At 40.7% G+C, this 25,721-nt stretch overlaps 1 protein-coding gene across 1 annotated transcript; it reads right to left on the bottom strand.

The window, feature by feature from the left end:
- Positions 1 to 2,092: 2,092 nt before the first annotated feature.
- On the bottom strand, positions 2,093 to 23,658 carry LOC147308099 (protein APCDD1). The gene is made up of 6 exons (XM_086271248.1): positions 23,605 to 23,658; positions 23,251 to 23,516; positions 16,055 to 16,238; positions 14,817 to 15,342; positions 4,349 to 4,670; positions 2,093 to 3,338 (listed from the first exon to the last, which is right to left on the bottom strand). The coding sequence occupies exons 2-6, from the start codon at positions 23,288 to 23,290 to the stop codon at positions 2,875 to 2,877; spliced, it is 1,536 nt and encodes a 511-aa protein (XP_086127374.1). The 5' UTR covers positions 23,291 to 23,516; positions 23,605 to 23,658; the 3' UTR covers positions 2,093 to 2,874.
- Positions 23,659 to 25,721: the final 2,063 nt, after the last annotated feature.

The raw sequence follows: 25,721 nt of genomic DNA on the forward strand, positions 1-25,721 counted from the left end.
TCAGAGATTCTCAGACATATTGAATGATTGTATTGCATAGTTGCTGCTCATTTGTCAGCTGCACATCCATGATGTGAATCTCGTTCCACCACATCCCAAAGGTCAATGTTGTTATTGTTACTGTGGTTAAGGTTGCCTTCATTATCAGCTTGAAGCAGTCTGGTCATTTTCCTCTGACACCAACAAGCCATTTTTACCCAGAGAACTGCCGCTCGCTGTACGTTTTTTGTCTTTTCAGACCATTATCTGTAAACTCTAGAAATGGCTGTGTGGGAAAACCCAGCAACTATGTTCAAAGTTGTAAATCAACTTTCTTCTCCAATCTGGAGCTCTGTTTGAAGTCCAGCAGGTGTTCTTACCCATGCGTTGCTGCTATATGATTGGCTGTAGTAATGACCAATTATACCACCAATTATTTTAAGCTGTGGGTAGCTTCTCCCATCAGCAGCACAATCAACCATATTTATGATTTATTCTTTCAGGTTTGAGCATAGTTAATTTGTTGCTATAACAATACGAACATGTACTGGCTTAAATTGAGCGGTGAGTTGGAACACTCGATATTTGGCTCACAGATGGAGGATGTGGCTAATGTAAGTAATATGTCACGGTGTAATATCACTCGAATTGCGTGTATATGTTTCTATTCAATAGAGCTAAGGTTTTTGTCATCACCTGAATGGATTTTTTTTTTTTTTTTTTTTTTTTTTTTCTCCCCATATTTTTTGGGGGGGTTAAATCCTTTGTTTTTTCCACCTTACTCATTGCGCACAACAGAAGACCTTATCAAATGTGAGTAAATGCTGCTGCTTCACAGTAACTTTGTACTGAGAATATGTTACAGACCTGATCATATATGTCTGAGGATAAATTTCGCCTCCATCTGCTCCTTTAAAGCTGCTCAGTGGACAGTTTGTCCTTGGAAACTTCCATGTAAGACTCCCTCGTACATCCACTTTGCAAACCCATAAAACTGGGGCTTTTTAAATGCCCTGCTGGGAACCATAAAGTGTAACAAAGGGATTAACAAAAATATGTTCCCTGTTAAATGTTCAGTAAGCTACAATATACAAAATCTGGCTGTAAGAGCAGTAATGAACACGAAGGAGTATCAAACCTTTGTAATCTCATACATGTATCCAGTTATTGAGACATTTCTTGGAGCCCGTTAAAGCTTCTTTAGCCTGGGAACACTGAGGAAAAACGATGCACTATTAATGATGACACACAAAACCTCAAGCTTAAATTTGACAGAAGCATGCTGGGAAACTCCAATCCTTGTCCATGACCGAGAGGGAGATCGAAATGACAACATATGATAATGATGAGTGAAACCCCATGAGCTTAATTAAGGCTGAAATAAAGATCCCACTGGAGGAGTGGAGTTTTGATACTGAGCCACACATGAGGACTTTAATCCCATTAAGGTATTTAGAATTTATTCCACCCTCAGGTTCAAAAACCACCTGAAAGAAGCAACAAACACTAATCCCTTTGTTTCTTATATTACAGAGGCCTTTGCTAGAAGACCACAGTTACAACTCCACGTTGTTGACGGGTAACACAGCTGACTACACAGTGATGCATCATCACAGTCGATCCTTTGTGATTGCACAAACATCTTATTTGTGTTAGACGCAGCGAGAGTCTTCGGTAATATCACTGAAGTGATTATATACAGTAGATTTTCTTCTTCACAGAGCCACAGTGGAAACCAAACAATTAAGATGTGACTAAAGGGAAAATTCTCAGCTTTAATTCAAAAAGCTTGAAGAGATGAGACATTTTTATACACAGTCCCATTTTTAGAGGCTCAAAATTAGACAAACAATTTTTAATATAAGGTTAGTTTCTAACACTTAGATAAAAATCTTTTGGAGTCGATGGCTGCCTGAAGTCTAGAACTCATAGCTTCACTGCTTTCATATTTGTTTTAAATAGAAGTGGACCTCTGAATGTTTATTAAATGTTACGGCCATTTGATCACAAGTTTTATAGACTCAAGAAAGTAACTGGCAGAAGATCTAAACCTGCCTTTAGATCTTTGCGTATAGTCAGAGAGAAATAAAACAGTCATCGTTCACAGTTGCAATAGATTGATAAAGAACCAAAATATCCACTTTATTAGTAGTATAGAGAATGACTTGGACAAACTAATGTAGCTCTCACTTGAAGTGATCTCCTGCATTCTCGGATGTGGTAGTTTGTCACTTTTCCAGGTGTCGTTCCCACTGTGAGCATTGCGTAACTACAAAACCGCCTCGTTGGACTCAAGGTCGAGTGTCTGCCAGCGAGGAAGCAGCTGTCTGAGCGGCGAGGGAACAAAAACATCTCTCTAGATTACATGGAGGGTAACTGTTGGCACATGAAAGCGTTTTATTTCATTCAAGACAAGAGCTTGGTCATTATTTGGAATAGGAGGCCAATACCTGCTGCCGACTTCACCATACTTCAAGGCTATATGTCGAAGAAAAGAAAAAAAAAAGAAAAGATTCTAACACGTTAAGTACATTTTATTGTAAACGGTGACGAGCGTGTCCTCCGATGATAGATCATATAAAACAGTCGCAGGTAAATAGATCATATATAACATATTCTCATGTCTGTGTGTGGATATAAAGACATCTTTGTATGTTTGTATAAACACAGGTCAGTCTTTGGTTCCACTCTAAAGTGCAGTTTCTGTGGTGCAGCAGTCTCAAGTCTTTGGTAAAGAGTTCAGAGGTTTAGGGACCAGTCTTTATGCTCCTTTATTCATTAAAACAACAAATGTAAACTTAGTCTACCAATGCAGTCTCTGTGACCCCCTCTGGGTCTCTGATGAATCCACACTCCTCTTTTGTGTCTTTGTGGATAAAATACTCAACCTGCTCTCTAGCTTTGCCAGAAAAGAAGTTGAGCAGTAACGAACGCGGCGATGGCCAGCGCGGCGCGTTTCTGGCCGCCTCTGTGCCATCCTGTGCAGCCGTTGGGGTGCAACGGAGGCCTCTGTGTGTCATCCCTTTGGCTGGAATCTGATGGCTGGCTGCTGGATGAACACTGGACCAGGGGCATCTGGTAGGACGTGGCTCGCTTCTCCGGGCGGTCCGGACTGGAGCCGTCGCTGGGGCGCTGGCCGTTGTAGAGCAGGTAGCGTCCATGAGCGTCCTGCTCCATGCGGAACAGCTCATACTCTGTGTGCGGCAGCCGGATGCCCAACGCCACGCAGCCATTGGTTAGGGTGACATCCTGCTCCACACCGACCTGCCAAGACCCCTGCACTCCACACTCATTACCACTGAAGACATTGAGGAGGGATGTGGTGGCCACGTCCATGGGAGTCACTCTCATGTGGTTCACTAAAAGAAGATGACATAAGAAGACCTTTAAAGCGATCTATTGTGCTTATTTTAAGCCTTTTTATTACTATTACTGAACTTTTGTCTCTCAAGTATTACTTGTTGAAACCCTGGCTGGCCATTTCTTGTTTTCACTGTGATCTAGAGCAGGGGTCCCCAACTCCAGGCCTCGAGGGCCGGTGTCCTGCAGGTTTTAGATCTCACTCTGGGTCTACACACCTAAATCACATGATTAGTTCATTACCAGGCCTTTGGAGAACTGCAAGACATGTTGAGGAGGTAATTTAGCCATTTTGAATCAGCTGTGTTGGATCACAGACACATCTAAAAACTGCAGGACACCGCCCCTGCCGTAGAGTAACATTGTTGCGCTCTGTGCACAGTCAGTATACAAGATGGGCATCGCTTTTTAGAAAGTCAAGTCTACTAAAACTCCATATCTTTGAGGGTGCCCCATCTTTAAGAAATGTGGGAAAGAAACAAAGAACTACATTCTTTATCTAAAAAGTGATGCTAACACAGAAGGGACACACTCACTCATCATATCAGGTTTAAACAAAAAAAAACCAACAACAACAAGATCTTGAGGCCTCAAAGTGAGACTTCACAAACCAATGGTCGATATTAGGGTAGGTGCATCCATCTTTCATTACAGCCTGTCTCCAAATGGTAGATAGACAGACTTGAGTTTTAAATGACGTGTCATTGAACCAGTTTATTCTGCTTGTTGAAACAACCTTGTTCTTATTTCTGTCCTTCCCTTCTATCGATTGTGAAAACACTGTGTCTGCGAAGTCAATAGGGATCACATGGATCATAACACGACTACCAGTTAATTAAACAAGCAACAGTCTAACCTTTTTATTCAAACACTGCTCAAAGTGAGCACGCCAAAAATGTTAGGAACTGGTAGAGGAACTGCGTTTAAACTACACTGTATCAAAATAGGGTTTGGTAGTGTTTTTAAGAATCAGCATTACGGTAAAAATGCAATTACACCACTAAGTTACCTTTGAAGACAAAATCTGTTCCTCCCACGACGCGGGTTGAGTGAAGCCCTCGACTGTAGCGGCCACGGGCGTAGATGGTGAAGGTGGGGTGTTTACAGATGGGGTCAGAGTAGTGGTAGTAATGGCCCTCCCAGGTGTGGTTGTTATCGTGGAAGATGAAGTGGCGGGTCAGGAAGAGGACCTCCGGGCGAACTTCGCAGCGCTGGCTCACCCACTGACCGTACAACCCGACGGTCAGGTCGGCCCGCGGCGGCAGGATGGGAGGGTGGAACTCGTCCGAGCGGTAGATGATACGACAGGCGATGCAGCTGTGGTCGTGGTTCTAAAGAAAAAAAAAAAATTAATTTAACTCATAACAACTGATTTCATTTTACCAATAGTAAGTTTAGACAAAAAAAAAGTCATAGCACTAAAGCACTAAAGATTATTGAGATTTTTCACATGACTAAAGTCATATTTACTGAAAACATACAAACTAGGACTATAAATCTCAGTCAGTCAAGCTTTAGTCACAATTGTAGTTTTGGCTTCCCACAGTTAAATGAGCATAATCGAGTGATATAGAAGATACATGCTCTGCTATTTGGAATGAAAATAAATAAATAAATAAATAAAACTTCCTAAATCACTGCCTGATGACGTGCCTTCGTGTGTCATCACAGCGGTTTCCTGCAGAGCTCAGCTGGATGTTTCTTGGACTAGTCTGGATGAGTAACAATGCATTCAAAGACAGATATACAACAGAAATCAGATGTCTGGCAAGGCGGAACGTGAAGAGCTTGTCCCTCAAAGAGGATCATGATTCTTTTTTTGGAAAAACTCGTGCAAAAAAAAAAAAAAAAAAAAAAAACAGTCAGTTATGTTATGTGTGTCTACACTGCAAAAGAACACAATTTATTTAACTGCCTGAAGATACCACAAACTGCAATAACGTTAGTGCATAAAGGACAAAAAACCAAAAAACAATCCATGAATTGTTGCCAACACCGATTGTCCAACATAAACTCTGATCTCCATAAAAGCGAGCCTGCACAGCTGGTCACTATATCCACCAACATACTGGACAAAAGATCTGTCATCCCCTCAAGTAGTTATTTTTGGCAAAACCTGGATTATCTGCAAAACGTTACATGAGGGCATCCATTGTGTTTGCATTGACAGATTGTGCCAATAATGTGCAAACAAAAATGCCAACATGCCAAAGATGGCGAGGTCTGCTAGCAAACAAACAAACGCTGATTTGCAAATGTCAAGAATAACATTTAAAGGCTCCAGATGCCTGAAATACAAGTACTCAGTATAATCTTATAGCTAACAATAAAGTCTTTGCTGTTCTCTGCGGGATATACCATGTGATTAAAGGGATGTACACACAGGAAGAGACTAACAGCAGTGTGGCCTCCAGAGGCCATTGGATGTCAAAATGGATTCTGGCGACTCATAAGTGATGACAGTCCAAATAACCATTGGCTAAACTAAGCGAGTGGGTACTGTGTCCTGAGTTAAACCGATTCTGAGTGGAAGGATTGGTGACTGAAGCTATAAAATAAAAACAAAAGGGGGAGAAAAACAGGCTGTTTTTGCAATGATACTGTAAAGTGGAGAATATATTAGAAGGTTGTCTAAATATTCGAGACCTTAAATGTCTAACCAGTGACAAACTGTCGGACACAAAGCACTGGAAGATGAGCCAATCTCTTCATATGTTGACAGTGCTTAATATGCTGTTTGTAAAGCCATTTTTACATTTTTTACTGTCACAGTTTCCGTTAAGCAAACTTTTTTTCCCCTGACGGAGACAAGACGATGTAAACACTTGAGAGGAATCAAAGAGTAGACATATGGCGCTATTTCACATTTGATGTCAATAAAAATAAGCCATTTTCAATTCAATAAAACTTTATTGATCCTGAAGGTTGACCCCGAAGGAAATTGCTTTTGTAAACCATGTGGAACAACTCTCACTGGTAAAAACACTTATATTTACTCTACTACAATCTTATGATATTTGCTTGACTAAAAGTAAAACAACTGATCCTTAAAATAGAACTAAAACTAAATGACGTTTTAGTCAAAAGACTGAAATGAAATCAAGATTTGCTGTTAATACTGACACGGTTTATATGTCATTTTTGGATGTGTGATAATCATGGTGATAGTGTAGGATCGTGTGAACAAGTCTGATCTGCAACCATCTTGCAACCGTTTGTCTTCAAAGTAAAAGTTGCACTTTATGAAACATGTAGCCAACAGTAACAGTAAAAGTTGTTACTTTAATGGCAAATTTTCTCAATTTCTGGTTTACATTGCACTTTTTCCAAGTTTTACTTCCTCTGGGCTAGCAGTTAGCAAGTATTTGAAGACAATCATAAAAACTACAGAAGACAGTGACACTCTACTAGCAACCAAAACAATCCCAAGAAGCCTTCTTTGAATCCAGTTTCCACGGCAGTCAGTGGTCACATCATGTCTAAATTGGTACACAACATGACGTCATGTGAAAAATCTCAATAATCAGAACTCCACTCATCATGTCTGAGTTCAAATCACGAGATGACAATGGTGAAAACACTGGTGGTGAGTGATTTCACAGTGGTTACGTCTGTGTTTTATACCGTCTATAGTCCGACTGCATCCAACATTTACATTTATACAGGTGGGTGATGTGAGAAGATTTCAAGGCTGCACAAGAAGTGGTCAGATAAAAAGAAAAAGTGAACCATTTATGAGACAGTCAGCTTATTATAGTGCAAACTGTTCACGAACTCAAAGTTTAGCCTGCTACTCAAACAAAGACAAAACAGAAGCATGTTCACTGAAATCTGTTTGTCCTGAAAACCTTTCATGACATCAGCACATTGTGTCATGAAATTCACACACAGAACTACTGGAATCTGTTCGGAGGAGAGTAAGGAAACTATTTCATTCAGTCTGACCCTCTGGAGTGTTTGGAGCCAAAGAGAACACATTGTTTCACAGTACAACACAGATGTCGGGACTACTTAAAGCCATTACACAGAAAACAGCATGCTGAGTTTTAATGCCACACACACACACACACACACACACACACACACACACACACACACACACACACACACACACACACACACACACACACACACACACAACATTTGTACATGCATAAAAAAAACAGTTAATCATATTCAGTTAATATCACTAGTCAGGTGGAGCAGCGTGTGTCCACAGACAGGACGGCCGGGGCTCTCCAACAGACTCAGAGCTGGAAACTACATCCCATATTCCACAAAATCTCTTCCAAAGACTGAACTCCAGGGAACCAATTCAGTTTTTTGTTATTTGAGGGTGGTCAAAATTTAAGACCTGACCTTCTCAACTCAATCGCTCTTTTTCCCAGACAACATTATGTCTGCATGAGATTTATGGGGAGTTTTAAAAGAAAGAAAGAAATGGAGAACGGTAAAATGAGGAGAAAAAGCTGGAGTATCACTACATCCTGCAGATGAGATAATCCCACTGCAGCTCCATAACCGCCTCAGAGCGAAAGGTTAATGGGACGACTGGAAGGGAGGCCTCCCACCAGAATATGTGTGAGAGAACAGTGTTTTTAAAAGCTGTGCACTATGTGTGTGTTTATATAAGAGTTGCATATGAAGAGAGGAAAATGCAGCATGTGCGTATATTTTAGCATATATATGTGTGGACATAAGAAAAAGAGCCGGAATCCGGAGAGTTTCAGTCGCAGGTGTGGAAAATGTTTTGTATCTGAAGGGACTCAGAGCCCATAAAATATAGACTTCCTGTCTGGCCTAACAATGAATATGTCCTCCTACTGATACCAATCTGTCCCATATATCATGACACTACCAATGATTTAAACCAGTGCAGGGTTTTGTTTTTTTTTGCTTCTTTTCCTGATAATGTTATCTGAAAATATAAATCAAACAAAATGACACTACAAGCTCAGAGTTTCTTCCAGAAAAGTTGTGAGTGGGGGGCTGGAGGTGCTTCATTAATATAGCAATATTTAACTGTTGTAATCATAATCATCAATTATGAAGAAAAAAAAAAATGCTCACTTTGGACAATGGATGAAGAGAGAGATGGACCAGGGAGTTTATTTCCCACATCCACTGCATAAAGAGTAAAGTGCATAAAGGAGAGCATTAAATCACAGATGGCCTCATTCACAAAGGATTATGGGTAATTCATCCTCTCTTGATTAGTGGACATAACTGTACAGATATCAGCTCTGCAGCTAATGATTTAAACTGCCTGGTGAGACGGTGAGGTGTACCAGGGGAAATGTTCAGGAGCAGAGGGAGTGAACGTGGATGAGTTCAGATACTTGGGGTAAATCATCCAAAGCCACAGACAGTGCACAGGAGAGGTGAGGAAGAGAGCGCAGCATCAGGGGTGATTTAAGACAGAAGGATAGCGGCAAGAGTGAAGATGAAGGTTTACAAGATGGTAATGAGATCCGCTACGGTGTATGGTTTGGAAACGGGGGGCAGAGTTGGAAAGTCAGAGGTTTCAAATGAAAAGAATTTGCCTGGGAGTGCAGCTCAACAACCGCTTATTTTTAATCCGGGATGTACAGGATTAGAAATTAGCATATCAGAGGAATGGCTCAGGCTGCTTTAAAGAAGCAATGCAGAGATGGTTTGAACATGTGCAGAGTAGGAGAATGCTGAACATGGAGATTTCTGGATACAGCGAAGGAGGACATGCAGAGGACACTAGGGAGAGGGTTAGATGGAGGCAGATAGTCTTCTATGGCCACCTGTGAATCTGTAATAATCATAAGAAAAATATGAGAATATGAAAAAGATTAAACTAACCAAAAATGAATCTAAATTTTGTGTAAAAATAAATGAATAAACCCAGTGCACAGGTGTGACAGGGCTCATCTTAGCCAGAACAAGGACAAGCCATGCTTGTACTCGTCCTCATCTAAACCGTGTAAATGCAGTTAGTTCAGTGTTCAAAGAGACTTTCAGTAGAAGACTGAAATAACACCAGAGTGTGAGAGGCTGCGTTTCTTGACCAAAATTTGGAATTTTTATTTTTTATTTGAAACTCTGATTTTAGTTACAATTGTTGACAATGACGAGCATTAAGAAATTCTGTACGTAATAATAACGGTAGTGTCATAAAGCATGTGTTAAATGTTTATAAACTATTTACTGACAAACAAACTGGTGGTGGAGGAGAATATTTGATTGAATATTTAATTGTTCAATTAAAAACTACATTTAAAATAAAAGGCTGCTTCATCAGAGTAGTTCCCTTTTATTTACTTGTAAACGGGTTAATTATGTTTGATGTACAAGTGGGATAAATGCCCTCATAACCAGCAAAAATGCTGAGAAGTTTAAGTGGATCTGAGCATGGATGGGTTTTCAGTGTGTCAGTGACCAAAGACTCCAGCCAAGAGTTCAACCTTGTATTTAACAGGAAATCATTAGCAGGCAGGTTTCTTTGCCGCGTTGAGCCTACAGTGTCCGGCTTGCCATGAAATGCTGGATGCACTTTTAGGTAGAAGCAAAGTATTTTATAACTTTACTGGAAATGAAGAAAATAAAAACGGAGGAAATGAGGGAGGATATTACTACCCTTGCTACATATAAGTGACTCCCCCCCCCCCCCATTTCATTTCATTTTTTTTTTACTATACTGAACAGAGGTGACGTACAAATAAAGTGCAATCCAAGTCATGGCAGATAAAGGAGCATTAGAGCTGAATTCTTCCATTTGGGACGTAGTTCAGGGAAAGCTGATGTCCAGGAGCAAACATTTTATGAGAAACTGAAACCATATCAGACTTTCAAAACCTTCCGTAGAGACCTGTTGGCAAAACAGACAGTCCTAATACTTTGATTTTTTTAAACTGGCATCCATTGAGCTATACCAGTATCCCTTCTGTAAGACGACTTCCTGGGAATTCATAAAAAACCTTTCATCTCAGATTGACCGGCTTTATTGCTCAAGTTTTGAGGTACTTTCATGAAAGAAATGACCAAGAGCAGCATAACAAGTACACACACAAAATGAGCAAACACAACACTTTAAAAACAGCAACAATATAGAAAAAACCCCAAAACTGATCCCTTCTTAACAAGGATCATTATCAAGTGGTCATTACGCCGCCTCAGTGACGCAGCAATGAGCCGGGGCGACAGAAAACTTAAAAACACAGTCCCCCGCTTTGCTCTTGCATCACTGCTGAGTTCCACCCAGGAACCACAAATGAACATGCTGGCACCAGCAAATGTTCTGGCCTGGGACCAGTCCTGGGACCAGCCCTGGGTACACTGCTCAAGATTAATGTATTGGATCATCACCATGGCAATAAAATAAAATAAAAAAATCCCTAAAAAGAAACCATTACAACCTCAAGAGATGGTCCAGTTGAGTGCTTTTCGAGTAAGAACGAGTGCGGTACTCTGTACTGCTGCTTTACCAAGAAAATATACGAAACTTAATTTACTGTAACTGAAAAATGCTGTGAAAAACAATACTGTAATGTAGACCTTTGTGTTATTATAGAAACAAATGACCACGTTTACCCAAATAGGGAGTTACTAAGGAGCTACTTTTTTTTGCAAGTTTTATAATGTTCACCTTCAAGAGTTTGGTTTCCACTCAAATACAGTGGAGTTTCAAAGAATCTATTCTGCATTAAATCAAGTTAAACTGTATTTTATTACCATCATGTCCAGTGTTTATTCCTTGAGCACTGTTCTGGTCTCCAACATCTCTTTTTGTAAATACCTTTAGCTACTAAACGCTCCACTATGTTTGTGTCTGAATGTAAATCAAAGCAGTGAAATTGATGGTTTTAAAACCAGCACACTGAGTTGAAAGATGCTGAAATCACAGCCTGTGTATCTGAGATGACATCATACATTGGTCTGTGAACAACACCCTCAAGATAGGAATTTCAGCCATCACCATATTTGTTTTTAAACTAAACTAAACATGAGAGATTGCTGAATCTGAGAATACGATTAAAACCTTGGAGCACATATCTTCTATTCTACTTCATTATTTAGCAAGCGATCAGCACAGTGGACTGATCTGCATGTTTGTTTTGGCACAGATTTTATGCCGGACACCATCCCATTCATTCAGGCTTAGGATTGGAGCCATGAAGATATCAGCTTGTGAGTCTCTGGGACTTTTGTCTACACCCAATCTCTAACCGTAGGTATTTTGCGAGTATGGTGAATGTATTTACCACTACATCACGGAGAAGTAGTTTAATTAAACGGGACAAACATCGAGTCATGTTTAATAAAAACTTAAATGAGTGATTAAGTTGCAGAGTCATTTTTAAATTTCAGATCCGATTTCTATTTGTAACCTAAAGAGTCGCCCCCCTGTTGGTCATTAGAAAGAATGCAGTTTTAAGGCACTTTGACACTGGATTCACCTTTTAAGGGGAAATTATGGTACAGCAGTGGCTGTGTGCTGGCAGCTAAATACTGCCCATCTACCTGCAGACAGCATCTTGTCAGATGGGGGCACACCCATGTGCGCTACTCTTGCTTGTGCTGTTGCTGGTCCGTTAGCCAGCAGTGCAGAGGAGTCAAACTGAGTGTTAAAAACTATGGAAAGCCAATTCTTGTGCACTTTCCTGGTGCTCCCTTCCCTTTTCTGGCACATTTTTCAACCAATCAGCATTCAACTGATACACAGAGTCATCCATATAGCGCGCCATGCATTTGGGATTTTGGAGGACTGTAGGGGAGCATGTTGGCATTGGCTGAAAGGCTCTCTATAGGTTCTTCATAGGCAAACACATACATAAACTGGCATAATTAAGCATTAGGTGCAAAGACTACATCCATTTTTTTAATGTGATTAAAATGATCTAAAGTGCAAAGTGCAGCTGTAGTGATTGGCAATAATCTTCTGTATGTAGATGCATGCACCGTTTTGATTAATGCATTTAATGAAAATCCCACAGTCCAAAGACATACCATGGGGTTTTGGTTAATTGGTGACTCTAAACTGCCCTTAGGTGTGAATGCAAGTGTGAATGGTTGTCTGTCTCTCTACGTTAGCCCTGCATCAGGCTTGTGACCTGTCCAGGGTATACCCAGCTTCTTGCCCTATGGTAGATGGGATAGGCTCCCCCTGAAAAGCATAAGCAAAGAGAATGGATGGATGGGATTTAAAGAAATTAAGAAGAGTATTTCTGTAACAGAAACACTCTTCAGGTTACTGAGAGACAATCTTTTGTTTCTCAGTAATCTGAAGAACACACTGAAGAGTTTTTATTGGAACTGCTTCCTGGCAAAGAAACAGTCCCTGTTCTAGCTTGACAGCAGGATGTTTCGAAAATACACAAAAAGACTGGCGGTGTTTCAGGGAAGAGAATACTTTTTATAAGGTTTGTTAAAAAGAAACTTCACTGACATTAACTGAACCGGAGTGGTAACAGAAATGAAAGAGACAGAAGCAAAAACTCCCTTTTTTCCCTTCAAGGCTGCAACTCTAGGACTGATTCCCAGTTTGGAAGTGTCACTGAAAATTCCGCCAACAGTCCAACTTCCTTTTTTTATTCCAAAAAGATTGAAGACAAAACGGAGCACATGCAACAGTTTGATTTGAGCCCCAGGCACGCATAAGATCGGAGCTGGTATGTGCTCACTGGACTAATTCATATGGCCGCATCAATCCAAATTCCAGGAATACCGCATGATGATTGCTCCCAGAGATAGGCTCGGTTTCACATTGCATCTCTGCAGGCCAGAGGGGCTTAAGGAGAGCAGCTCTGGTCATTACAGCGCCACAGGGGAGCTTGTCTGATCACAGCTCGTCACCCCACACACCGTTTACATTCTGATCAGCAACACCAAGCCCCGTCATCCCCATACATATGAATGTTTATTTAGACAGCGGACCCGAACAGGATTTCATTGTGATCTCTGTAGAGGGTGACAGTGAAAACATCACTCTAGGGTTTCAGCCAGCAGGGAAACTCCTTTTCAGCAGTGTAAATACAGAAATTATATCCTGTAAGCACAGTGGAGATGAAATCAGTATGTAGATAGTTTCTGGTTTCTTTCAGTGCAAATATTTAGTGTGCAAAGGTCTAAGCTCAAGATTATTGACTTACACAGAGATCCTAACACAGACTAGGGTTTTCTAAATAGATATCAGTTAGGTACAACAGATGGGCTTAACCGCCTCAGAATAATTTGGATTATCAATAACTCGATAATTCAGCAGAATAATGTAATTTTTCCCCCTAAAAAAAAAAAAACAAAAACAACAGGCCTTCCCTCTAAAACACAAACACAATTAGTAAACAGTTTATCCTGGTCTCCTCACTGATTTTGGTTAAATTATACATAAGATAGCGCCCAAATTAAAATGTATGTTTTTCAGGTCAGCTCAGGTTCTATCTGGTGTGTGTGGTCTTTGTGGCGTGGAGGGTCAACACAGCAGGGATGGAGTTCAGCTGAGGTTGCACACTGAGTTGCATGCTCGGGACAGAAAACAAAACCCTACCTACGATCCAATGAATACAAACGTCAGGTTTCTGGGTGGGAAGAGTTCTCATTCCCGTCGCTCAACTAAGGACTCCTACTGGTAAGTCATGGTTCCTGCACAGTGAGGCAGCTATCCCCTGCAGGTAATAACTGTTGTTACTGGCAGAGATTCTGCACAACTACAAACTTCAACATAGTCCCTGCCTTACCAACTTTAAAATAATACTGGCTGTTTACTGACAGAGAAGCCTAGTGTCTTAACCACAGACTGTGCATAAAAGATGGAAGTAGCTTCCAGTTGTGACATTTGAAACCGAATTGGGTGTGCCTTAAACTTGCATTCTTTCTAATGCCCTTAAGGGGGCGACTGCTGGTTTCAAAAAGGAGCCTGGTTGCAAAGAAAGTCTGTTGGAAAATGCTAAACAAACATTCTGCAGATCAGCTTTTGAGCCGAGTTACTACTTTCAAGCTGTCTTTAATACAACATAATGTTCATTTTGTAAATTACAGTTCCCACTAGAGTCAAAAGAGGATCAAAGGGTGCATGTTTCAGAATGAGATTTCCGTGCGAGGGTTCAGTGTCTAAGAGCTTCACAGTCTATCCACTCCATGTCTGGTTACAAAACACAAAGATGGCGACAGTGATGACACTCAGCTTGATGCGTCATGATGGTACTTAATTGACTAATGAGTGTTGCCATCTTTTATATACAGTCACACTATTGCTGATTTAAAAAATGTAGGCTTTTAGACAACCCAACAGGTTGTGCTGAAGTACAGCAGTAGACTTTTAAGGCTATAACAATAGTTCAAAGTTATGGACGCCCCAAAACTTATTTTTTAATGTTTTGTAATTATAAAAACTCTTTAATTTAATATTACGACCCACAAGTGGACAAACTCTGTTCTAGAATCAAGTCTAAGGCTACATAATAGCATCAATGCACTAAGCCCTAAGCGAGGGAGGATCATTAGGGACTTGCCTTGGCGTTTTGCAAAGCGGTCTGGTAGCTGGACGGCTTGTAGTACAACCTCTGCGATGGTTCAGTGTGTATGTCTCCTAGAAACAGCTCCTCCACCAGGTGATCCAGGTTGTGGTGCAGGTACTGCTTCTCCACTCTCAGCAGCTGCAGCTCATGCATGGCAAAGTTAAGCTCTCTGGTGCAGTCGTAGTCGCCCTCCTCGCTCACCAGCTCGTACATCGCGTTGGGTTCCCAGGCGCCCTTCACTGCCCCTCGGCAGCTGCGGTTGAGCCTCTGGCTGAGCTCTTTGTCCACGGTGGCTGTGTGATACACCATCTGGACACGATGGAGCTGGTACTCCGCCTCTGTGCCACCGCGGATGATCCAGGAAGCCTGGCGTAAGCGCAGTCGACCCCGAATCACCAGCGTGTAGATGGGTTTGGTGCAGTGGTTGTCCTCATAATAAAACTGGTGAGCCTGGAAGGTGTTGTTGGGGTAAAACCTGTAGGAGCGTGTCAGGAACTCTGGGCCTGGTCTGACCTCACAGCTGAAAGAGAGGACAGATGGCTGTTAAAAAGAAACAAAAAAAAAAAAAAAAAAAACCCTTAAAAACATTTATGTTTGTGTGAAGAGCTGAGTGGTATTCATGTTCCTTGCCTTGAGTTTCACAAACAGCATGTTTGAAATATAACCCAATTAATCTGCACAGAAGATTGACTAGCTTCAGTCTTTTTTATTGGTTGTACGTCTTTGGTTTATTCTTTTGTGAAGAATGTCACGAGATCAGCGTAAGTTTCTGTCTGGTGGTGCATTCAGAGAAGCTCAGACATGTCAGACCTGACAGGAGGAGGCTGAAACTAATCTGTATCTATATATCTATATATAAAGAGCAAAAGCCCCACCCACTTGCTGTTGTTCTTTTTTAACATCATAACCAATGAGTTTGTCTATTACTATTTGTGTTCCTGTTTCCCCATTGTTGAGTTGCAACCATTAGTTTAAAGGAAGCCTCCAAACCACTCCCATGTGCCTGTGAACCACATCAGTGGGCGTAAAAATAAAGAAATGTGGTGAACACACATTGACTCACAGTGAAAGTAATGTAAGCTTTAATTAAACAAAAAAAAAAAAAAAAAAAAAAAATCACCTCCTGCTAAGAGTTTCTTACTATAATGAAGTGAAAGTAGTAGCTTGCTAGAGAGTAATGCAAACTCTTAAAGATTTTGGTTAGGGGGAAGATACAGAGAAAAGACGCCAACCTGGTGGACACCCAGTGGCCCTCCACGCTGGGAGGCATCTGCACAGTGATCCGGGCGCCATTGTGAAGGTGCTTTAGCATGTGCTGGCACTGGGAGTCTTTGATAGATCGGCCAAAGGTTTTCTCTGGATAGAGGCGACTTGAGCGGCTTTCCGAGTAGTGAAGAGAGGAACCTTCAACCCAAACTGTGGGAACAAGACGATGAGAAAACAAAGATGATGATGACGAGCCTTTACGTACAATAACAAATGTAAAACAATCAAAACGAAAAATTACATTGTAAACAGCTGTTGAATTACCATTGAGCAGCGTTTGAACATCAAATGTTGGGGTCACCGAGTTTGAAAGGCTGGATAAACCACAGAGGAATCTGTTTATTCTGGCATATCTTTAGCTTCTAAAAAATTACCGCTTTTAGGACAACTGGGAAGGCCAATTACGCTGAGATCAAACGGAACAGCAGTCTCCCTCATGCTTTCAATCTGCCAGGCCTCTTTGAAGTGTTTAGAACGTTTAAGTTTGTCATTTTAACTCTTGTCATTGCCAGAGATTACATGGCTGCTCCAACAACCTGTAACACCTGGTATGAATGAAAATGAGCAGATCATGAGACAGGTTGAGGGCCAATTAGTGAATTTCGGCTTCCACTCACTTTTAACAACAACATTCAAACGAACCAAGACAAATGACGAAGATTTGTATGCTCAGTTCCCACACCGCCCACGTGCCCTTGACGCACCACATGGAAAAACAATACCTTTAGCGATGGACTGAGCTTAAAGGGATAAAATGTCGGAAATGAAAGCACTTAAAAAGCCTACAGCCAGAGAAAAGCCCCGAAGCTCACATTCCCTCAAGGATTTATGCCATGTAATACTCCGATATCATCAAAATCTACCTTGAAATATGAAGACTTTGCCATGAATTCTTTCTATCAGACCCGACTTGCCTGGCAATATCATTTAATGCCCAGGAATGCCACTGCGGTCGCCTCTGAGCTTTTAATTTGAGACTAATAACACTGAAGGAGGGAGAAAAACATCTGATTAAAAGAAGCCAAAAGCTCCATGAAGAACAAAGCTCCATCCAGCTGTTTTACACCCAGTCGGGCAGCTCCTATGAGAGCTAGCCCAGGCTTGTGTGCAAATCACCACATCACAGCACTGCTGAATGGAAACACTGGACAGTGGGAGAGACTTGATCCCCCGACTCAGCTGGTGGTATTAGTAACGCTGCTCTGTTTGCTGTAGCTGATCTTAAAAATCAAAGGAGACACTTCACAGTTTGCTGCATGTTATCCACGTATGTATATAAATGTTTTTTTGGTTTTTTTAACACCTGCACTCGGCTTGGACCACAGCAACGATCTGAGCGGCTGCCAACAGCTTGTTTTCACTATGATGAGAGCAAAAACTAACAGTGTGCGCTTGAGAGTGTTAAAAAAGGAAACCTGGTGAGATGTATAATCTAAAACACACTTAACACTTTTATGCAACCCCTTGGGTTTAATAGCAGGTGAATTTAAGGGTTGAGCACATCCAAAAGAAAACTAACAGAAATCTAGCTGCGAAACTGTTACCCGGTTATAAATTAGGTGAATAGAACATAAAGTGGTACACCGTGCCATTATGTATTTAACAGAAGAATTTTTTAAGAGAAAATGCAAAAGCAGTTCGGGGGTGTGCTGGTGTGGAGCATTCAAGCAGGAAAGAAGTCAGAGATGATCTCAGAGAAGCTTTTGTTGCTGCCCATTAATCTGGGAAGGGCCATTTCCAAACAGTTTGAAGTCTGTCATTATGCAGCGGAAAGATTATTCACAAGTGCAAATCATTCAAGACTGTAACCAATCTTCTAAGGAGTGGACGTCCCAGCAAATTCACCCCAAGGTCACAACGTGCAAAGCTGAGATAAATTGCAAACCCCCCCCAAACCCAAGCGCTACATCTTAGACCGCACAGGCCCAAATTAGCATGTTAAATGCTAAAAGTTCAGGACAGCACAATCAGAAAAAGAATGAACAAGTATGGCTTGTTTGGAAGGTATGCCAGCCTCTTGGCTGTAGAAAGAACAGGAAAACCACAGGACCTCTTGGACAGTGTCCTTCAAACAGATCAGACCAAAGTGGAGACGTTTGGCAACAACACGCAGCAGCACGTTTAGCAAAAAAAGCAAAGGCAATATAATAGAAAAAACAGCTTATATCAGTGTTGATTGAAGGTGATGATTTGAGCTTGTTTTGCAGCCAGGACCTGGGCACCTTACAGTCATTGAGTTGACCGTGAACTCCTCTACTCTACAGTCAAATGATCCCCATGGCTGAATAGCTGAAAAAGAAAAGAATCGAGATGTTGCAACGGCCCAGTCAAAGTCCAGACCTCAACCTGATTGAAATGTTGTGGTGGAACCTTAAGAGAGCTGTGCCTAGATGAGTTCATGGAAACCTCAATGAACTGAACGAAACTGTAAAGACGAGTTGGCCAGAATTCGTTAGCAATCAAACGAGAGCCCGATCCAGTCGCACAGAGAACGATTACTTCAAGTTAAAAACTGTTAAAGATGATTCTACAAGCTAAAACCTCAGAGGGTATACTTAGTTTGTCACACGCTTCTGCATTTTGGCTTCGTTTTTGTTAAACAATGACAGTGTAATATGTCATGTTGTGGTTCATCTGAGATTTTATTTGCTGATTTTTTTTTAATTATATCCTATATGTAAAACTAATTTTATCCATCAGTCTGCTAACATAATGTTTTCTGAAGTTTGTGCTCAGTGGAGACCCGGGGATTGTCTGGAAAACTGTGGAATAACACTATCGGATCATTTTTTCTGAGAAAAATGAAGATTGGAACGGGAATTTCAATTAGATATACTAGTTGATATCGACAGTGCTTTTTATAAAAAAAAAAAAAAAAAAAAAAAAAAAAAAAAAAAGGTAGATCTGTGATCTTTTAGCTTTACCTGGCAGAGTTGGGTCTGGAATTTGTTCAGAAGCATCATATAAGCCAGAAAAGTGGAACTAAGAAGAATCCTGAATAGAAATTTGCCGTTTTCACACCTCATCCACAAAGAGCCAATCAACAGCTGAACTATGAAACATTTGAGCCAGTCATGTTGCACTGAAGCATGCGCACAGCAGAGACGGAGTTTCAACTGAGTGGTGGGACACGAATCTGCTGGCTATTGGAGTAAAGATGGTACTTGGTGTACTTTTTTCTCACATTACTGTGTGAGCATAAGTTCATTAACCAAAAAAACCTCCCCAAAACAAAAAAGAACTAATTTTTTTGAGGAGGGAGTGGTTTCTAAAGGTTACTGAAGCTTAATGTCAGATTTACGCAACAGCCTGAGAATGAAGGAGGAGAATAATAAATCTTTGTTTCTGTGAAAATCTGCTGTTTCGTTAGATTAAGACATAATTTGTTATCTCCAACAATGTTTTCCTAAGTCGTGGTCAAATGTTTTTTTTTTCTCTTTGTGATAAGATTGTGAGCAACATCGCTGATATCTTTCTGTCATGACGTTAGACAGACCTGATCCAGAGTCAGCAGTGTCATAGGGAAGCCTGTGCAAATATCAAAATTATAATGAAACGTGAGCTTCGTTTTGAACCACAGTTACAAATCTTCTTACATTACATCAAAGACAAATGTGGACCTACTCGAAATGGAAAACAGACTCAGACAGGGAAATAAATGAGGAAATGATTATATGGAGGTTATGCGTAGCTTGTTAAAAGTGACTTTATAAGAGGAGGCATCAGACGCCTGCTTCTTTGCACTTTTTTAGTGTTGAATGTGTGACTTTCTTCCACTAGTTTTTTTTTTTTTTTTTTTAACTCTTCGTTCGTGAAGGCAATAATCAGAACGGCTCCACTCAAACTCTTTCTGGCCCTTCGCTGCTGCTGCTGCTTTCCCAAACTGCTGCTCTATCTAAATCAAAGCACCCACAAAACTCCCAGAGTCCCAAACCACGGCGAACATTTCCAGTTGGCCCGATCCCACTGGTGAGGTAAGAAGGCTGGGACCCCTGACAAGAAGAGAGACTGTACAGTATTTATGGGAAGAGAAAAATCCTAAATTTCCAGAGCAGAGACCAGACAAAGGACTTTTCTTCTTGTTATCTCAGAGTCTGGCAGTGACCGCGCAGGAGTTGAAAAGGGTAGACAAAATGACACTTCAACTTCAGGGCAGCTGCATCCAGAGGTGGGAAGTTATAGAGTACATAAAAAAAAAAAAAAAAGAAAAAAAGAGAAAAGTGGAGGTGCTTGAGTACTTTGAAAGGCTTTCTACTTGGAGATCAGAAAGAAAATTGCACATTTCGAAAGCCAGTACACATTTATCTAAGTTACTTACACAGATTAGGAAGTAAAAGCCATAAAATACTGCTTTGGTTCAGTAACAAGAGAGTAGAGCCAGCTGTCAGATTGTACTTGCATGGGGGAAATGCCAAAACAATGTCAAAGGAAAGAGGAGCTTTGAGCTACACTTGACTCCCTGTTTTTGTATTTTAGATGCATTTAGGTAAACTTATATAAACTTGAGAGAAAAACAAGTAATAAGATACAGTACAGCCATACAGGCTGTAATTTGGCACAGAAAACGCTCATGTTTAGCAGGTGTAATGCACGCTAGCGGTGAGCATTAAACATTAAGAAGGCTGAGCCAGGAGGGAACGTCATTGCTTCTAGTCTAAGTTTTTACCCGAGGGTGGCAGGAGTAGGAAACCCAGTTTTAATTTTCCTCAGTGGGACACGCATATCTACAAATTTCAAGTTGCTAAGACAAAACCATGATCGTCAATATCACAGTGGTGCCAAGTGAAAAGCCATCAGAAACAGCAGGTATTTTCAGGCTCTGGGGCTCATGGCAATCAGGTTGATGAGATTTTTTACTCTGGACCAAATGTTGGAAAATACATTTTCTATTTTTGTTCAGAATTTTTCTTCCTTTGGGACAAATTAAAGACATCCATCCATTTTCTTCCACTTCTCCAATTTCCTTAATCCAAACCTTTGACTGTTTTTGAAAAATGTTGAAGAAATAAGAAAAAAAGTCACCACCATAATTACTATTAATAAAAAAAATAATACTTTTTTAATTCTGAAAAAATACACCAACATAGACCACACACGAATGGAACAGGAATTTCACAGGGCCCCTGTAGTCTCATTTTAGAGTATTTAGCAGCTGCTTTGGCACTTTAAAGGTTTTTGGGGGATTTTTCTTGGAAGCCATCTGATTCTTCGTAGCTCAACCTTCAAGAGGAAAAATGCAAATGTGAACATCTGCATTTCAGTGTCAACAACAACACCTCCAACAGCTGATGTGGACCATGCTTCACATAAAAGTTACAGAAAAGTGACTAAATGGACCTTGAGATGAGATTGTTTTGTAATCCATCCAAACTTCACAACCAGCACTTTTACTGCATTCCTGCACTGGCTGCTGATACAGATGTGCAGGACAAACCGGGCTACAAATTGTGCCTCCTACTTCCTTTCCTCGCTTCCTTTCGCTGCAGTTTGACTGCATCTCTCTCAGTTATGCCGGCATGACTCTCCCTCTCGCTATGAAATTATTGTGCAAATTGTCTGAGTGATGCTTTGCAATTATGGCAATGGTTATTTGGCGTCTTTGGAGATCTGCTAGTCTCAAACTGCTTTGACTTCCAGACCACTTTAACAGCTGATAAATGCTGGTAACTGGCATCCAACCCAGTGCAACCCCAAATTACAGCAGCTTTTGCAGAGCCAGACCGATGCATCGGCAGACTGACAGCACTAGCTGATACGATATATTATGTTTTAGGCATTTTGCACAAATGCTTTTATGAACCTTCAAGACATCAACACAAACTCCTTTAAATGATTTCAATCACAGTGTGTCAGCAACGTGTTGGTGTATTACCATTCACTAAAGTTACTTTACAGTGACTACTGTGATGTTAAGTACAGAATTATTGGCTATGATTTTATAATACAATAGCACATCTGTCCAATCTGGATTTCAGAGGCAGGCATGAGATTAAAATGTGTATTTTTTCTTTTTTTTTTAACCCCTTTTTTGAACCAAAATGCCAATTTTGGCAATATATGTGTAATATTAGTCAAATTATAGCAAATATGGGTGAAATGTGTTTCTATTTTTTTATTGCTACTTTCTATTCTTTCAACTTTTCTGAAAATTTAAAGAAACTATAGCCACATGACCACCACACACAAAATAATATAATGATAAAAAAAAACAACAGCAACTACTCTGAAATGAACATTAAAGTAAAGCTGTCAGTTAAGCCAATATCTATATGCAGATACAATAAAAACTTCATGGCTCCATTGAGGTCCACTGAGCAGAATAGATTAGATTCAGTAAAAAGGTGAAATAGAAGCAGCTGCTCTTCCGTGGGTCCATTTCTTGGCTTTTTTTTTAACCTTTCCGTTTTGCTCTCCAAAGACACGCTGAGGTTTTCTCTCCCAGTAAATTTACAGCGCACTCTAATCTAGCCTGACAGTGCATTTTCATTGCCACTCTGAAAGGCTGCAATAACACACCACTTAATTGAACGTTCGGATTCACTTAAACACACTTAAGGATAAGTGGACCCCAAAATGTTTTTTTTATCTCAACCAGGTTATTTGAAGTTGCTGCCAAATGTTGCCTTCCACTGTCACTGGCAACAGATGGATTGGGTCAACTGCAGTCCCATAATCCTCTGCTGCTCAGACAGGGTTTTCATCAGGATTGGATGTTTTAAGTGGCTCTTAACTCTCGCAGCGCTTTCATCTGCCCAGCAGCCTCGGGGAAGATTTTTATTGCCTTCTAACCTTTATACATCACTATGGCATAAGGCGCAAAGTTAACACAAAGTTTGTCCTGAATGGAGGCAAACATCAAGCCATGATAGTGAACAGGTGTGATGAAGGGAATTTTAACCTATGAGTGACCCACATCTTACATATGTGCGGTTTAAATGATTAGCAAAGTAAATAAATTAACTTAAATGACCGTCTGAAATTGTTCTAACTGTACAGCTTGTATAGAAAAACAAATACGAAACACATGGACATGTTTCCAAGCGCACGTGGAGTAAAACATGCTTTGAGCTCAGTTTTTTTAAAATCTTTTAACACTGACACTTGTTGCAGCGCATGAAACCTCAGAATAACAAACACTAGCACATGGGGAAAAGTTTCTTACCCAAAAAAGCAACGAGAAGCAGCTTAGATGACGGCCCCATTTCAGACTTGGTTGGATTAAAACGAGCTTCACGCTGGTCACAACGGAGATCAGGCTTCCCTTTATTCAGCGTCCGAAGTTATTCCGACAGAAATCCTCACATTTTGGATCCAAAGCGTGGAGAAAACACTTTTGCAAAATCCGAGCATCATATGAAGAATGCTCTCGATACGCAGAGGGAGAGAATAAGAAGCCCGCTGTACTTTCGCATCCGAACAAAGAATCCTCTGGAAATCAAAGTAAAGTTTAAACTTTACAGCGAGCCACCCTGAAACAGTCAGAGATTGTGGTGCTGAGTTCAAAAGGCTTTCTTACTTTAGCGCGCGTGTCCTGTGTGCTGCGCCCCGGAGGAGTGTTTGGAAGTGTGTCCAGAGATTGGACTCACCCCGCCCATTTAGATATTATATGGGCGTGGGGAGGGTGCTTAAGCTTCCCCAGTGAAGTGCAAAATCCAAAGAGAGAAAAAAAAGGTATTTTTCACCTTCTCATATTTTTTGGGGGGAGTACATTTTCTGTATTTTCGGGTTGAATATGTTATTTTTCTCATTGCATTTTAAATATCCATGACTGTAAAAACAAGATGCCATAAAAAAACAGATATTGTATTACTGGTCCAAAATTTGAGAACAGTTTTGGTTTTGTCTCTTTTTTCTCACTCAAAAATATCTTCGCATCACCTGATACCTGCCCCTAGTTTCTCCTGCAACTCTCTGGGGTTTATCAACAAAAAGCCAGAAAGGGTCTAATGAAGAGGTGAACTGATCAAAAAGTAGAGGGGTGTATTATATTTTGTGGTTAAAAAAAGTCAGTTTGTTAGTGATTAAAAATGCCTTGCACCGAACATGAAAGGGTAAATAAATTAAAAAAGAAAAGAAAATCTCATGTTGTTTAGGATGAATTAGGGTTAGCCTTTACTGGTTCCTCCTTCATTAGGTCCCACATCCTCCTTCTTATCATCCATGATGGATGCTGCACATTTTTCTTGACCATGGCTTTCAAATTATACACCTTCAGATCGTATCCTCCTGCCTGGAGGGAGAACAACAGAGGTTCAGTGTCCTTCTCCTAGAACACCTGTTATGTGTGTGTGTGTGTGTGTGTGTGTGTGTGTGTGTGTGTGTGTGTGTGTGTGTGTGTGTGTGTGTGTGTGTGATAAAGAGAGACTGTGGCCTTGAGTTTCCGACTCTTTTCAATTTGAGGTTTTCTTGTCTCTCTCTGATCTTTTAACCCTGAGGCTGCACTCCAGCTCCTCCATCACTCACCCAGTCTGTTGGAGGCTGAAAGTTGGAGGCTGAGGCATCTGTGGTACATTTGCTTTTAAAACTCTATTGTATCACTGCAAAAGCACCAAATCCATTTAAAAATTGAAAATCAAAAACTTACTTGTTAGCGTCATCTTACTAGCTTATAATCACCAGACTATTGATTATAAGCTTATCGATTTATGACTTTCACTCAGTTTTAACTCAAAATGATCGGTTAAAAGAACAAAATTAATAAAAACTTATAGAGTAAATGATCTTGAGAAAACTTTAGAATAATTTAGAAGTCAGTGAAAAAGATCTTTTAGAGATCATCTCTGCAGCTCTGAAAAAGGTTTTTAGCAACTTACTGGGAGGCAAATACACTAAAGTGTCGTATGGCACATCAAGAACAGGGGTGGACCTGCAGGAGTCCTTCGACTACATTTCCCCCACCAGTGTGCAGCAGTGTGGTTTAAATCTCTGTGTATTAGCACCTAATGGCTTCATTTAGAAATGAAAATGGGCTATAGAGGTTTGTATATGTTTTTCTGTTTTTTTACAGAAACTAGCAGCCTTTAGCACCAACCAATTTAACCTGAAGAGGCATAAACTAAAAACACTTCACAGATTTCAGACAGCTTCTTCCACAATCAGGCTTTTCTATAACTTAAACAGTTTAATTTCCCTTTAAAACTTACTAAGCTGTAGCTCAGTCAGACAGTCAAACAGATTTTATATTCATAGTTTTTTGTCACATGTCCATCACAAAAGTTGAACACGCAAGCCAACACTATACTGGACACTGCAGATCTGCAGCACTTGTCTGTCCGGCCCATTCTCATCCTCAGGGTGCCAGTTGCTGCTCTTTCGTCAGTTTTGTGTTATTAAATGACAGTAAAAATTGAAGGGTTGGCCTCTGCAAGCACTGCAAGACATGTTGAGGAGGTAATTTAGCCATTTGAATGAGCTGTGTTGGATCACGGACACATCTAGTTGGGGACCCCTGCCCTAAAGCAACTCCAGGTGGGGAACTCCAGGCCTCAAGGGCCAGTGTCCTGCAGGCTTCAGATATCCCCCTGGGACAGCACGCCTGAATCAAATGATTAGGTCATTACCAGGCCTCTGGAGAACTTCACAACATGTTGAGGAGGAATTTAGTCATTTAAATTAGCTGTGTTGGATCAAAGA

The sequence above is a fragment of the Aulonocara sp. 'chitande type north' Nkhata Bay genome, linkage group LG18 (assembly GCF_057382095.1).
Source record: "Aulonocara sp. 'chitande type north' Nkhata Bay isolate Kocher_YH1m ecotype deep benthic linkage group LG18, A_spYH_male_GT1.1, whole genome shotgun sequence".
Taxonomy (NCBI): Eukaryota; Metazoa; Chordata; class Actinopteri; order Cichliformes; family Cichlidae; genus Aulonocara; species Aulonocara sp. 'chitande type north' Nkhata Bay.

What these genes read in the sequence shown, in the direction of transcription:
- LOC147308099 (XM_086271248.1), bottom strand. Translation starts at nt 23,290, where the DNA reads ATGGGGCCGTCATCTAAGCTGCTTCTCGTTGCTTTTTTGG. An exon ending in GCTTCTCGTTGCTTTTTTGG is followed by an intron (nt 16,239 to 23,250) that starts GTAAGAAACTTT and finishes TTGTTCCCACAG; the next exon opens with TTTGGGTTGAAGGTTCCTCT. An exon ending in CCGCTTTGCAAAACGCCAAG is followed by an intron (nt 4,671 to 14,816) that starts GCAAGTCCCTAA and finishes TTTTTTCTTTAG; the next exon opens with AACCACGACCACAGCTGCAT.